General features: G+C 38.6%; 1 protein-coding gene across 4 annotated transcripts in view; it reads right to left on the bottom strand.

Moving 5' to 3' along the window:
- The window catches only part of ADAM23 (ADAM metallopeptidase domain 23), a 141,022-nt gene that overhangs the window by 37,669 nt on the left and 88,672 nt on the right, over positions 1 to 14,681 (bottom strand). For 3 of the 4 annotated variants that reach the window (XM_069983436.1, XM_069983437.1, XM_069983439.1), the window contains exons 11-21: positions 10,063 to 10,229; positions 9,619 to 9,703; positions 8,333 to 8,429; positions 7,981 to 8,032; positions 6,552 to 6,651; positions 5,507 to 5,578; positions 4,970 to 5,074; positions 3,978 to 4,058; positions 3,725 to 3,775; positions 2,403 to 2,466; positions 622 to 727 (exon numbers count right to left, since the gene is read on the bottom strand). In XM_069983436.1, the coding sequence (XP_069839537.1) occupies positions 622 to 727; positions 2,403 to 2,466; positions 3,725 to 3,775; positions 3,978 to 4,058; positions 4,970 to 5,074; positions 5,507 to 5,578; positions 6,552 to 6,651; positions 7,981 to 8,032; positions 8,333 to 8,429; positions 9,619 to 9,703; positions 10,063 to 10,229 (980 nt within the window). The remainder of the gene's footprint in view (positions 1 to 621; positions 728 to 2,402; positions 2,467 to 3,724; positions 3,776 to 3,977; positions 4,059 to 4,969; positions 5,075 to 5,506; positions 5,579 to 6,551; positions 6,652 to 7,980; positions 8,033 to 8,332; positions 8,430 to 9,618; positions 9,704 to 10,062; positions 10,230 to 14,681) is intronic. The other variant, XM_069983438.1, reaches the window with a different exon arrangement.

Here is a 14,681-nt window from a genome sequence, read left to right as displayed (position 1 = left end):
TTCTTATTTTAATATATTGCAATTTCTATATCCAAATAGACCCATCCTCTCAACACATGTAGTGTTCAACCCAGGACCAGCTGGCCAACTTATTACATATCTGCAATAGGGCCTAGTTACTCCTACAGATACCTTCTCTCTATCATTAACAAATTGATAATGGTCATATGGTCATATGTTTAACATTATATAAGTTCAGTACAACTTTGGTTTTATTTATTTAAAGGTCTGCTCATTCTCTGTTTATGAGTCAAGTAGGTGGCCTGGCCCTTGACAGCCATACAGGGAAGGTTGTCATTCACTGTGCTGCCACTGGATTCCTATGCATTGAATTAGCACAGATTTCAATGAATAAAATGCTAATTAATCTGAATCTTTTCCCAACAAAATCAATCTGTCCAGCTCTGATCTAAACATGATGACGACAGACAAGAAACCATGTTCAACAAGACAGCTTCCCCTTCAGTTTTTGCGAATTAGGTGCCAGCACTCTTGTGGGCTCTGACATCTGTGTGCCACAGCAATGACGTCATGTACGTATTTCAGCTTACTGTACTGTACGTACTGTGCTAACTTGTAAGATTTTGAAATCATTACTTTAGACATTCTTTTTTAACTTACTGTTTGCTGCACTGAATCCAGCTGTCTCCATCCTTCCCACAATTCCCTTTCTCTGTGCCTTCTGTATTCAGCCTCTCATAGCAATACTTATCTGAGCCCGCAGCTTCTGTAAATGTGAAGATAAATCAGATGTCTATTAAGCAAACTATGCTAATACTGTAATAAAGGGGAAAAGTATCTACCAGTCTCCAAGTCATAACGCTAACTGTCCGAAATGCTAGTTTTCTTCTCCTTAATAAAAAAAAAAAAAAAAGATTCCTTTCTGTGGCAAGCAGAATAAATCTCTGGATCAATCACCCTTCTTCAGAATCTAGTAACTATGGCTAGCATTTGGTCATTGTGTCAGGAACCATCCACATGACTAGATCTTGGCTATAGGAGAAGATGCCTTAATGACTCTATGAAGTCTTTTATGTAGGACATGAAATCTTTGAAAACTAGAAAGCTTGTTAGCTACTTTTGCAGATCAGCATGGTTATTGTGGGACTGAACAGTAAAGAGTGGCTAGAGATGAAGTAACTGGGTAGCAATTACTGTATCTTGAAGGAAGCCCCCTACTATGATAATACGACATATAAGAGGGATACTGGCTGTAGCAACATAGGCAATGTTGTTGTGGTTTCCCCCAAACATGATGTTTAGAAAGGCTTGGAATTTCTGGAGGTGAACTCCAGAAACTAGAAGGCTCCAGCCATTGTATGCTCCCTGCACAACCCCTTTAAGACTTTGATTTGTATTGGATGGAGATTGTATGGGGATATAACCATGCTGGACCGCTCATTTACTATATGCAAATATTGTAAAAAATTAATTGCTATTTTGCATTTTTATTTGGTTTCATCAACTCTGTTAAGCAATTTGCTGATCAAACCTGCAATATGACTGTACCATTAAAGCCACACACAAAAAAAATTCTACCATGAATGGATAAATGATAAAAAAACACTTTCTGAAGTCAAGTTCAATTTGTAGTTAAAGTGGACCTGTGAGAAGCTTTCTGCTGATTAAAATAAAGGGTGTGTACAATAGGTCTTCTTACATCACTCTTATACCAATCTGTCACTCCAACACTGAGATATAAGCTTTAGAAGTTTTATATAAATTAGGAGACAGATCTCCTAGCTTTCAAAAAGCTTCTAAAGTTTATATCTTAGTACTGGAGCGACTGATTAAAACTCTTTTGCCTACTGCTTCACTTTAGTCTGCAAAAAGTGCTTGCAGGCTGCTGACATTTAGGGTGCGTTCACACGTATCTTATCTGCAGCGGATTTCATGCTGCAAGCTCGCAGCAAAATCCGCTGCGGATACCTTCCCTGTCATTTTTAATTAAATGACATACTGGCAGCAGGATTGTCATCCCACTCCAAGTATGTAAATGCCGGCCCCCTTAACCCCCCACCGCCCTGAGCATACTGTACCTGATCCATGCTCTGCTGCATCTGAGGTTCCCGGCTCCTGGAGGTCCCGCCCAGCCAATCAGTGACTGCCGCAGCGGGAACAATGGGGAGGCGGGAGCCTCATATGCAGCCGAAGCGTGGATCAGGTACAGTATTCTCAGGGCGGTGGGGGGGTTAAGGCGGCCGGCATTTGCATATTCGCAGTGAGATTTCGCTGAGAACTCGCAGCGGGAACGCACCCTTAGGCCGGGTTCACACTACGCAAAAAAACGGCCGTTGTTATAAAATATGGCCCCGTGTTTTTTACGTAGTGTGAACATAGCCTAAAGCAGCTTTGACCATGGTCACTATAACAAAAAAGAAGTATTATACAATTTAACTTACTTTGTCCCCAGATGTGTTTGCACTGATTGTCTCTTGTCTTGCATTCACCATTGTAACATCGGCCCTAGAATAACAGAAGGATCAGGTAATTGTTTTGCTACACTAATGTATTTCAGAGGAGAGTGCATTGGAGAGCCCAAAGAATAGTCAGAAAGGCATGGAAAAGGGAAGGGAAGCAGAAAGCTGTGACTGGTGGGACTGTAATCTTAGGCTAGATTCCCATCACGATTTTGCTATCCATTTAATGTATCCGTTTAATTAAAAAAAAAATCGGATGCTGTTGTACGCCATATGTTTTCATCTCTTTTCCATTGATTTACATTTTTCAAAAACATGGACCAAAACTTTTTTTTACATTTTGTAATGTACACAAAAACGTAATTGACCTTGTTTTTCTGTATGTATTCCAAAACAGATACAGTGAGACGGATTGCAAAATTGTGATGTGAACCTAGCCGTAGGATCAAACCTAAATCCTTTGTTTTCCAGTTTAATATTACAATGATTAATATGACTTTAAGGTGTGCCCAGTTGATAATTGTGTAGTTATGAAATGTCATGTGATTTTCTAATACACACTGTTAATTCTCATTATTTTTAAGATTATGTTTGCTGTGAATTGCTGCCACTCTTCAGATGATAGAACAACTTGTTTAATTGCTATTGATGTAGGGGTCCAAGGTTCATAAATAAAAATGGAATATTGTTTTAATTAAATAATAGGCAATTGTAGAGTATGTTTTGAAATTTTTGTATTGGTTTGTTTTTCTTGATGTTGGATAAGGAAAAAGATTAAAATAAAGTTAAAAAAAAAAACAGACAAATTTAAGGAAAAGTCACATCTAAAAAATGTTCGCCTGTCGAGAAATAGTTAATAAATAGAACTTAGACCAAAAATGGGAAAAATCCAATTATTCACCTAAAAGTAGGCACAAAGCACTTGATAAATTTCTCCCACGGTGTTTTTGTTCTTCAGTTTAAAGTTAAAATGTTAAAGAGTTGTACAACGTTTAGCCTTTTTTTTTTTTAATGGGCCACTGCCATTCTGTTACGAGGATGGTAATCACAGCTTTCTGGTTTCCCTCTTGATATCAAGGAAATACCCACTCTGCAAATTACAAACTGAGGTGGGCCAATAAAGCAAAAGAAACAAAAAATACAGTGAAATGTTGTGTGTGAACTTGCTGGATAAAGTATTCTGAAAAGTTTATGTCCAACTTGTCCTAGGATCATTTTTAAAGCTGTCCCAATAAATTTCTAAAAATGTTGGTTCCGATATAAGGATTACTTTATGTAAGATAGCAGGTTATTGTTTGAATTACCTGATTTGAATCACAGGCATATCCATCTTGCTTACGAAGATTAGGTGGACACTATGAATACAAAATATGGGATTGTCAACATATTGGGATGAATTAACTTTACAAAAAAGTGGGGGGGAACAAAACTTACTATAAAGCAGTTTGAAAATGTATTAAAATTAAAAGGACCTGTAAACGTTGGCCCTTTAACATCAGTCCCAGTACTTACGTTGAAAACTATATAGTTGGTAGCAAAGAAGTAACATTAAGTCACCTGGCCTGAGTCCCCAGTGCAATGCTCTGTGATGTCACATTCATTAACAGCATATCGACAGTCATACTCCCGAGGAAGGAACTGTAAAGATATAAAATGCTGACTAACACAATTGCCTTAAACTTGTTATTTGTCAAAATGAAATATACAATTCTGCCTATTGCAGTGGTAAGAGAGATACAAAGGCACAGTTTATACCCTGCCAAAAAAAGTTTTAAAAAAACCCTTCTACATCTTTGCTATTTCTTTTATTTTAGAAAAAATGGTTGACTCTTGTACTTCTAAAAAAAAAAAACCTGCCAAATATGTGACTGGGTTTACATTTGGTATTTTTGGTCAGTACTTGAGGGGTTAATGACAGTGTGCAGGACCCCTCACATTGCAGCGGTCCTGCACACATCTAAAGCCCCTGAAGTCAGGAACGTTTATATGAGTTCCTGCTGCACAGGGCATCGGAAGCAGGAACATATATAAATGTATTGCTGACTTGAAGGGGTTAAAGTAAAACTGCATGGTTTTCTGCAGTTTAAATTGGTGCGGTTTTGTGTGTCAAAAACCAAGGTAATTGATGTTGCTACTGTACACCTAGATGTTGGAATAATCCCACATTAAATTCCAAATACAACATTTCACTCATTTTTACTGAAAAGGGGAATTTCACTCAGATTTGCTGCAGATAATTTCCACAGCAAATCTGCAGGGAACCAAAAAGAAAAATTATACAAAATAGACTTTGCCTCACTGGATTTTCCTACAAAAAAACTAAAATAATAAATTAGTTGTGGATTTCATTGTGGATTTTTTCTTGCTTATTGAAATCCACAACAAACATGTACACATTCCACAACAAAATTGACATGCTGCAGGTTCTAAAATCCACAATGTTGGTCTAATTTCATCTAGAAGAGAAGCGTCTGTAAAATCTCATTCACTTGCAATTATCTATCATGTACATTAACCCTAAGTGTTCAGAAATAAGAGCCTGTACTCACCAAGCAGGAGGTGTTACAGCAGGGTCCATCACTACAGTGTGCTCCATTGGACAGGGAGCATTTCTTGCAACAGTCTCCAAAACAATCCTGGACAAAATGTTTTGTCTATGAGAAAGGCAGAACATGGAAACTGCATGTTGGAAAATTTAGATGATAGGCTGGTGCTCATCAACCCATCTTACTAACAGCAGACACTGAAAACATTTTGTAAAGCGGGGCAGTGCACTGATTGGCTGAGCGGGACGTCCAGCCGGGAACCCCCAAAACCGATCTGATAGAGAGATCCCTGGGGGCATGAGGATTAGACCTCTGCAATTTCATACTTGTTTACTATGCTGTGAATAGGGGCCTATTACCAAATTTATGCTGCTCTCAGATAGGTCAGACTGTCTTCTGACATAGATTCTTCAAATAATGGTGTCTTTTTTCCCTTTTTCTTATATAAACTACTTATGTTAGGAAAAATGGTGTAAAATGGAATTGAAATTAGTGATCTCACTGAACGATATGCTATGCTGTATATTACAGATGACTTACTGTTCGTGAATCACAGTCACACTCTTCTCCTGGCTCCACATAACCATTGCCGCACTCTGTCACTTCAAACAGCTGAAAAAGTAAAACAGTTGTCTTTGTAACTCTATTCTGTGGGGTGGTATAAATAAGTTGATAACAAGTGTATAAAGTCTAATTTTGTTTATTTTAAAAAAGGAAAAAAAAAATAGTATCACCATATACTAACACCCAGAACTTTATTCTGTTGAAGAAGTTTGAGTAAGGGTGCGTTTACATGTACAGGATCCAAAGCATGTCTGATGCTGTGTTAAGTTATTTAGTAAAATCTGCTGCATATCCTGTATGTGTGAAGCTAACCTAAGGCTATGTTCACACAAAGTTTTTTTGAGCTCCGTTTAAAATTACGTCCGTCATTTTGAAGCTAAAATAACAGACGTCATTTAGCAGCCTGGCCACCCCTTAGTGCAATGATGGCTTCTGGTACATTACTCTAGTTTGTGGTTACTAATTGGACTTTGGGTGTGTCTTAATTGAAAAGTCTATTTAATTTAATAGTAAAAACGGAGAAAGAACAGTGGACAAAAAAAAAACAACTACTAAAAAACGTCCGCTATTTGCAAAAGACATAATAATGATCATGTTCATTATTTTGATGTCCGTGGTAAAAACGTCCGTTATTTAATGCATTGTGTGCATTAGACGTCCTTCTTTCCATTAACTTCACAGTCAGTTAAATCACGGCAAAAACGGACGTGATTTTAAATAGCAAAATAGGACACCTTTTCTCTATTTTTGACGTTGTGTGAAAATAGCCTTAGGCTTATTTTTAGTACGGTGAGTTTTGTAGTTTTCATTGGTAATTTTTTTTAAGAAGGGAGATGAAGTAATTCTTGTATTGGGTATTTTTGTGGGATACAATGCAGTCAGCATGGCTCCACATACCTGTGACCAGCTATAAAGACCTCACTCCCAGCTCATCTAGATGCTGTCCGTGCTACGCACAGTGGTGGATATTAGATGGATACACAATTGGGGCACACTATTTATATTGGTAATCTGAATGTACCTTTGTTGGTCTATTGAAAAGACATAATCCTCCTCCACGGGAAAGGAATTCCTTGAACTCGGCAATGCTGCACTTAGAAAATCGACGAGAATGGTACACACTACAGGGAAAAAAGCAAAAACAGTTATACAGTACATACAGCCCATAGCTAAACAACCCATAAATGCATATAACATAAGACACACACACAAGCCCACTTAGCTCCATAGATAGATGATTTACATCTTTAGACTATGTTCACACGTCGTGAGAGACCAGCCGTTCCGTGAACCCGGCCGCGTCACGGAACGGCCGGTCTCTGCACGAATCACCCCGGCCGGCCGGATGATCTTTCGGCCGCAGTGTTCTGATGCGGGCGCATCAGCGTGCGCCCGCATCAGAACCTCCCATAGCACACAGTGAAGCGAGCGGCCGGAGCAACAGGGTTTCCTACGGCCGCAATTCATTGAATTACAGCCACAGAAAACTGACAATTCAGTTATTTGCGGCCCGTGCAGGATTCCGGCTGGAGCATATACGATGTGTGTACCCTCCGGCCGGGATCCCATAAAACAAGAGGTATTGTCGATGGCAACAACGGCCGTACTTTTACGTAGTGTGAACATAGCCTTAAAGTGTCACTGTCGTGAAATTTTTTTTTGCAGAAATCAATAGTCCAGGCGATTTTAAGAAACTTTGTAATTGGGTTTATTATCCGAAAAATGCATTTTTATCATGAAAAAGCAGTTTGAAGCTCTCCCCCCTGTCTTCATTGTTCTCCTATGGAGAGAGCTAAAGAGAAGACCAAAACAGGACAACAAAGAGTTAATCTACAAATCCCTCACCCGTTATCTGTTCTGACCATCACTAGTGACCTGTCTGAGCTAGGATTACAGCTGTCACCCAGCTCCGTGCCTGTAATCCTCTGTTATCTGCTTTCTGCTGCCGGCTAACTCCCTCCTTCCTCCTCCCCCCTCCCCTCTCCCTAGAACAGACAGGGGACGTCTCCTGCAACAAGTCACAATTTTCAGATTTTTCAGAGTGGATGAAAAAGAGGAAGGAGGGGGGGGACCTGGGAAAAGGCTTTTTACATGCAGATAATGGCAGATTTGGCTAATAAACCCAATTACAAAGTTTCTTAAAATCGCCTGGACTATTGATTTCTGCAAAAAAAAAAAATACGACAGTGACTCTTTAAATGGGGTCGCCCACTGCCGGGTGTAACTACCATGGCACTAGTGAGTATATCTATATATAACATAGGTAAGCTAATATCTGTAACTCTTTTTACAACAATTAATTAAAATGCGCAGCAAATGGTTATGTTCACACATCCTTCTTTTTTAGAAGACAGCGAACGCTGATTGCAATGTTAACATAGCCAATAAGACCCTAAAATAACACAAGATATAATGACTTTATTGGCAGCTTGTGCAGTTATATTACATACCCAGTTTCCTCCATAATGCATCCTCCAAAGTTCTCTGTACAGTCACATTCTTCTGCGAGAATATTAATTATGATTAGAATAATGAATATATATCACTGTAAAACATCTGTTACTATTGCCTCTCATGTGTCTTCTCACTTCTTATATTATTAGTACGGTTTAAACAAAGGTTTATCCATTGTATTATGACTAGCTGCAATACTTTTTTTTTTGTTAAGTATTGTAATAAATAAATGTTAAAAAAATGACAAAAAAAAAAAAAAAAGATTCAGAATTGTTACTTATGTTTTCTGTTTTAAACTAAGATAACAAATACTATACGTACAGTTCACTTCCTCATACTGATACTTACTTGGCTTCATTTTTCTGGAGGCTGGTTCCCACTGTATACCAAGGTTTTGAGCTAAACTCTGAGCCAGCTGCTGGGCCATCGCCATCAAAAACCCATACTGTGACACAAACATATAGCAAATTATGTAATATACTGTAGCACACTGTAGCTTGATGTATAAACACATGCCACATCAGGGACAGATAGATAGATAGATAGACAGACAGACAGACAGACAGATAGATAGATATCCAAAACAGCACTCCCGAACTTGAAGCAAATCCTGTAGATACAGTAGATAGATAGATAGACAGACAGACAGATATGATTCCACAAAAGAGCCGCACTGCGTTGCAAATATGAAGAGGGTGCTAGCATACAAAGGATTCGGTCCAATCCTCACACTAAACAGCGTCCATACCACACTCAAGTGAAAGTTCAGTGAAAGATATCAAAGTAACAGTGATGCTTCTGCTTCATGACAGAGTCTTTCTCAAGGGTTGGAAAAGGCCCCATAATAGGACAGACACGTCACATGTTATGGTGCATTTACACAGAGAGATTTATCTGACAGATTTTTGAAGCCAAAGCCAGGAACAGACTAGAAACAGAGATAAGGTCATAAAGGAAAGACTGAGATTTCTCCTCTGTTCACATCCATTCCTGGCTTTGGCTTCCAAAATATGTCAGATAAATCTCTCTAAGGAAACGCACCATTAGGCAATGTTCACACAAAGTATGTGTTGTATAAATCATAGCCGTTGTTGCAATTTGCAATGACGGCCGTGATTTATACTACACATACGTTGTATGTGTATGAATGGAATCCCGGCCGGAGTGTATACACATAGTATACGCTCTGGCCAGGATTCCATCTGCCCGCAAGAAAAACTGACACGTCAGTTTTCTGAGGCTGCTATTTACTGAAAAGCGGCCGCAGAGAACCTCTCAGTTCACACAATGGAGCATGCCGTCCAGCTGCACTTTCCATTGTGTGCAGCGGTGAATTGGGATGCGGGCACACTGATGCGCTGGCATCCCAATCCATCAGAAATTAAGATCATTTGACCGGTACTACAGTACCGGCTGGGATGATCTTCTCTGATCCCGGCTGGGTCACAGTTCAGCCAGTGTCTTACACCATGTGAACATGGTCTTAGACTGATACTGTATGTTTTAGGAAAAAAAATTGCATTTAAATTCAATGCCATACAAATACATTTTAAAAAGAGATTTAAACCCTGGAAATATCAGAGAAATGGAGGCCAATATTAAATGGCATTACGTCATATAATATGAAAAATTACCTCATTTACTCCAACGCCTCTAGAGGTGGAACAGACTCCTCCAAAGAAACTCATACTGCTTCTTTTATAGTGGAAAGTTCCATTCCTTTAAAACCAATACAACAATGCACATTAAGGCTATGTTCCCACACGGTATTTGTACAAAACCAGGAGTGGATTGAATACACAGAAAGGCTCTGTTCACACACTGTTGAAATTGAGTGGATGGCCGCCATTTAATGCCAAATAATTACCATTATTTTAAAACAAAAACATTGATTTAAAATAACAGCCGTTATTTGTCATTAAATGACGGCTATCCACTCCTGGTTTTGGTTGCAAAATACTAAGCAAAAATACTATGTGGGAACATAGCCTAAATCAATAGGAAATTTTAAGTGCTACAAGGGATATATCTGGGACTTTCACCTTTACCAGTTCTAAAGAAAAAGATCTGATACATACGTTAATAGGTGCACAGCATCGGCATGCTGTTTGATGTTATTCTGGCGATATTTGGAGAAGTCATGTAGCATCTTCACTGGATCTGGACCAATTGTGATACGGTCCTTATCTGTCCAGGTTTCTACAGCGACTAAAACTACCCGCGTGTTCAGCTGTTCCTTATATATCTGTAAGTGGAAAAGGAACACTTTCAGAAACAGAAGACGTTCAGCAATAAGTGGAGAAGACACTATTAAGAAGGTGGCTATTGCTGTCTGGAATAGTGGAGAATAACACAGACAGACAGTAAAAATCAGAAATATGCTTGAGACCTCACACACTTCTCCTGTATATTAAAACATAAGTAGAAAAATATTTACATGGCTCTTTTATTTGCATTTTTTATGCCAGTCTTTATTTTGTGGCATATATTTACAGTGCACTGCTTTTCATTAACAAAGCCACTTATCACGAAAATGTTATAAAAGTTTCATGAAACAAAACGCAATGGGGGAAATTTACGATTGATAAATTGACACAATTTTGCCCTCTCCTGTGTTTGACCTGATCATGTTTGAATGTACGTTTTGTAAGTAAATTAATTAAAGAAAAAGGATATTTTCTGCATTTTTAGGCACAAACTACACAAAATAATCAAAGGCATTTTGCATCAGGAATTCAGTAACCAGTGTGTTCCAAAATAGTAAATGACAAAAAAGAACAACTAACACAATGCAGTCTGGATGTCTCTCAGCAAAACACAGTAAACCCCTTCCCCAGTGTATGGACTTTAACCCTTAGAGGACCGGACCAATTAAAATTTTAGCGTTTTCGATTTTTCTGCTTTGTGCATAAAAGGCCATAGTACTTGGATTTTTTCATCTAGAAACCCAAATGAGCCCTTTTTTTTGCACTACTAATTGTACTTTGCAATGACCGGCTGAATTTTTTCATAAAGTACACTGCGAAAGCAGAAAAAAATTCAATGTGTGGTGGAATTGAAAAAAAAAAAACAGATTTCTTTTATTTGTTTTTTTTTCCGTTTTTACGCCGTTCACCCTGGGGTAAAACTGACTTGTTATGCATGTTCCTCAAGTCATTACCATTACAACGATATGTAACTTTTATATTATGTGATGGCTTGTAAAAAATTCAAACCATTGTTAACAAATATATGTTCCTTAAAATTGCTCCATTCTCAGGCTTAGGCTATGTTCACACTACGTAAAACTACGGCCGTAGTTCTCGTCGCAGAACTACGGCCGTAGTTTTAAGGGGTGGAACATAGCCTTATTTTCAATGTGATCCCAGCTGGAGCGTACACACACCGTATGCGCTCCGGCCGGGATCCCATGATCAGTTCCCGGGATCAGTTTTCTGCGGCCGGAATTCAGTGAATTCCGTCCACAGAAAGCCCTGTCAGTTCACACAGTGAAGCGGCTTGCTTCACTGTGGGCTATGGGAAGCTCTGATGCGGGCGCTTCAGAGCTCCGCGGCCGGAAAGATCACCTGGCCGGTACTTAAGTACCGGCCTGGATGATCCATGCAGAGACCGGCCGTTCCGTTTTTATTTATAACATGGGAAAAAGGGGTGATTCAAACTTTTATTAGGGGAGTTTTTTTTTTTTTATTTATTAAAAACAACACTTTTTTTTTTTTTACACATATATTAGAAGCCCCCCTGGGGTGCGGATTATTCCCCCCTGGGGGACTTCTAGTATAGCCACACTGATCTCTCATTGAGATCTATGCTGTATAGTCATTATATAGTCATATAGTCATGCCATTACGGCGCTGACCCCGACCGGTAAAGGATGTGTGGATCGCTCCTCCGGGACAACATCCTGGAGGGGCTATCCACCCCACTAGACACCAGGGATAGCTGCATACAAGTAATCAGATGCAGCTGTCAACTTTGACAGCTGCATCTGGTTACTTAATTAGCGGGCACGGTGATCGGACCGTGCCCGCTAATAGACGCAGTCCCAGGCTACATGGGGCATCCAGGACCGTGGCAGTTCACAGCGCGACCACCATAGGCCCAGCGTTGTCTAGGGGTTAAAGCAGACCTGTAAGCAGCTTTTCGCAGTGTACACAGTTTACTGTCCTGAATCAGAAGATATAACTCTTATTTCTATCCATCATTTCAAAGCTGAAATATAAGCTTTAGAAGTTTTATGCAAATTAGAAGATTAAGCCCATGAGGTGTTCCCTATGGATGCAAAAACATTGCTGGGCTTTTGCAGCCCAGGAAATGCCCATTTTGGGTTATGGGGGTCTATAGACAGATATGTTTGCCATATGCACCAGAAGATTTCCCAAGGTATGAAAAGAGCCTAATAATTCAGACAAATAAAATTTTTCTGCCCTTTTTTTAGAATATAGGGCCTGACTCACACACTCAGTGCACAGACTGTATTTACGGACTATGTGCTATGGACCAGACTTCGGAACTCCCAGTATAATCGTTCATGATGATGCTATGATCTCCGAAATAGTTAAATCTTTGCACTACTGTACTGACAAGCCGTCATAATGAATGATGATGCTGAGGGTTCTGAAGTCCAGTCTGTGCCCATAGTCTCTAAATACAGTCTGTACATGTGAATCACTCCTAAGTCAGTGAAAACAGGGATTCTTTTGTGTCCTGTTGAAACATCCAAACTTGGAACTGACTTTAACACATAAATATTACAAAATAAAAAAAGGGATCCATTTAAAAATGAATACAATCTAATTCAAACTGGCGAAAATGGATTCTTAAAGGGGCAGTAGATCTAAAAGAAAACAAAACAAAAAAACACCTTCCAGTTGCATCTTATATTTTTTTAAAATATGAAAACAAACAACATTTCAACAGGATGAAAAAACATAACATAAACCTAGTCTCCCTGTATAGTATACATCAAAACCAACAGAGCAGGGCAAAAAAGCTAATAAGAAATAAAACAATAAGGCTGGAATCACACACAGCAAAGTTGGATATTTAGAAATGTATCTTACAAAGCACAGATTGTTCTATAAACACATTTGACTTTCTAAATGTGTGGATGTAAAATGAGCAACTTGATAAAATGTTCTATCAAAGTGTAGGACATACGGACTTGAGTGGTATAAACACAGCTATCAGTGATGGCCTTTGATAATGTCAATTGCACATAATAGCCCTCATTCAAGATTGCTTTGAATTACCGTCCACATATGAATACAACTATTACATGAGTTGGAAACAAGAGCCACAATTACTTCTATTGCACAGTTATTGGAGCCCCCTCATCGCTATATCTGATCTTTAGTTCTGTTTTAAATTAAATATAAATGTGCCATTTTATAATTATGTAAGTACAAAAAACAGAGATGACACATCATAACATATACCTCAAAACACAACTAGAACTAGCAAAATTTAATAGATGTATATGCCCATCTCATTCTAAATGTTTAAGACTTACAGACTCCAATGTAGAGAAGCCAGCAACAAAATACTATCTTCCCCGCAAGTGACCAACTGGGGTGCCAATGGAGATCCACAAAGAAAAATGAGTCAGAGATGTGGTCAAAAAGCAGCCATTTCTTTATATAAAAGCCACTTATAGTCCACAACCAAACAATGCCTTTTTTTTTTGTAAGACACTTGAGAAAGGGATCGGGGCGATCCTGAAATGCGTTTTTTCGTTTTTAAATAAATTGTTAGTACTTTATTTTGCCTTGCTTTTTTACCTGGCCCTGCGCCCATTGGACCCAGTTGTGGAGTGCAGGATTCTGTTGCTGCTGTTTTTTTCTGGCTGTTTTTTCTTTTGTGGACAGCCATCATTTCGCAGCCAAATAATGACCATCATTTCACACACAATGGCCATTGTTTGTGGGATAAGGGCTGGTGTTTTCAAAAAATTGCTGTTATTTGGATGCAAAATGGCCAAAAAAAGACGATGTGTGATTGTGGCCATACAGTGTATATCAAGCACAGTGCAATGTTTCAACAGTATTGTGCATGCTTGATAAAGGCAATACTGCCATAACATCGCACTGCACTTTATAAGTGCCTTTAAATAAACGGTTGCTTTGTGATCAGATGTCTGACTTTGTTGTGACCTTTTTCGATTTTTGTGAAAAGACTTAGGGGACATTTATCAAGAGCTTTGTACCTATTTTTGGAGTAAGTTCTATTCATGAACCAGTGTTCGACGGGCGAATATTTTTTAGATTTGACTTTTGTTAATCTACCTGTTTTGAGTATTCACCCAAAAATCTGCATAATCTGGGATTTGCGCCCAATTTATCATTTGCGACTTTTAAAAAAGTCACAGAAACTGGTGCAGGCTTACATCTGGTCACTACCAGGAGAATTTATATGTGCAATGTTTTGTGAATATGCATTATGCAATATTTTATTCACAAATTTATTAAACGTTTGTTGAATTAGTCCTATTTGGCTGGGTAAAAAACAGACAAATATTCTGTAGAAAAATCACATTTTAGACTCATTAGTAAATGTACCCGAATGATTTTATTGTTGCATCCCAGTTTAAAAGATTAAATTCTACTTTTAAATCTTGGTTTACAACAGTTGGTCTTATACACACAAGTGTATTGAGAATGTATAAAAATTTGCGGCACTTAGAATTCAAAATTCGACCACT

The sequence above is a fragment of the Dendropsophus ebraccatus genome, chromosome 9 (assembly GCF_027789765.1).
Source record: "Dendropsophus ebraccatus isolate aDenEbr1 chromosome 9, aDenEbr1.pat, whole genome shotgun sequence".
NCBI classification, from domain to species: domain Eukaryota; kingdom Metazoa; phylum Chordata; class Amphibia; order Anura; family Hylidae; genus Dendropsophus; species Dendropsophus ebraccatus.
Note: the sequence above shows the minus strand (reverse complement) of the source record. Positions and strands in the feature narration are given on the sequence as shown.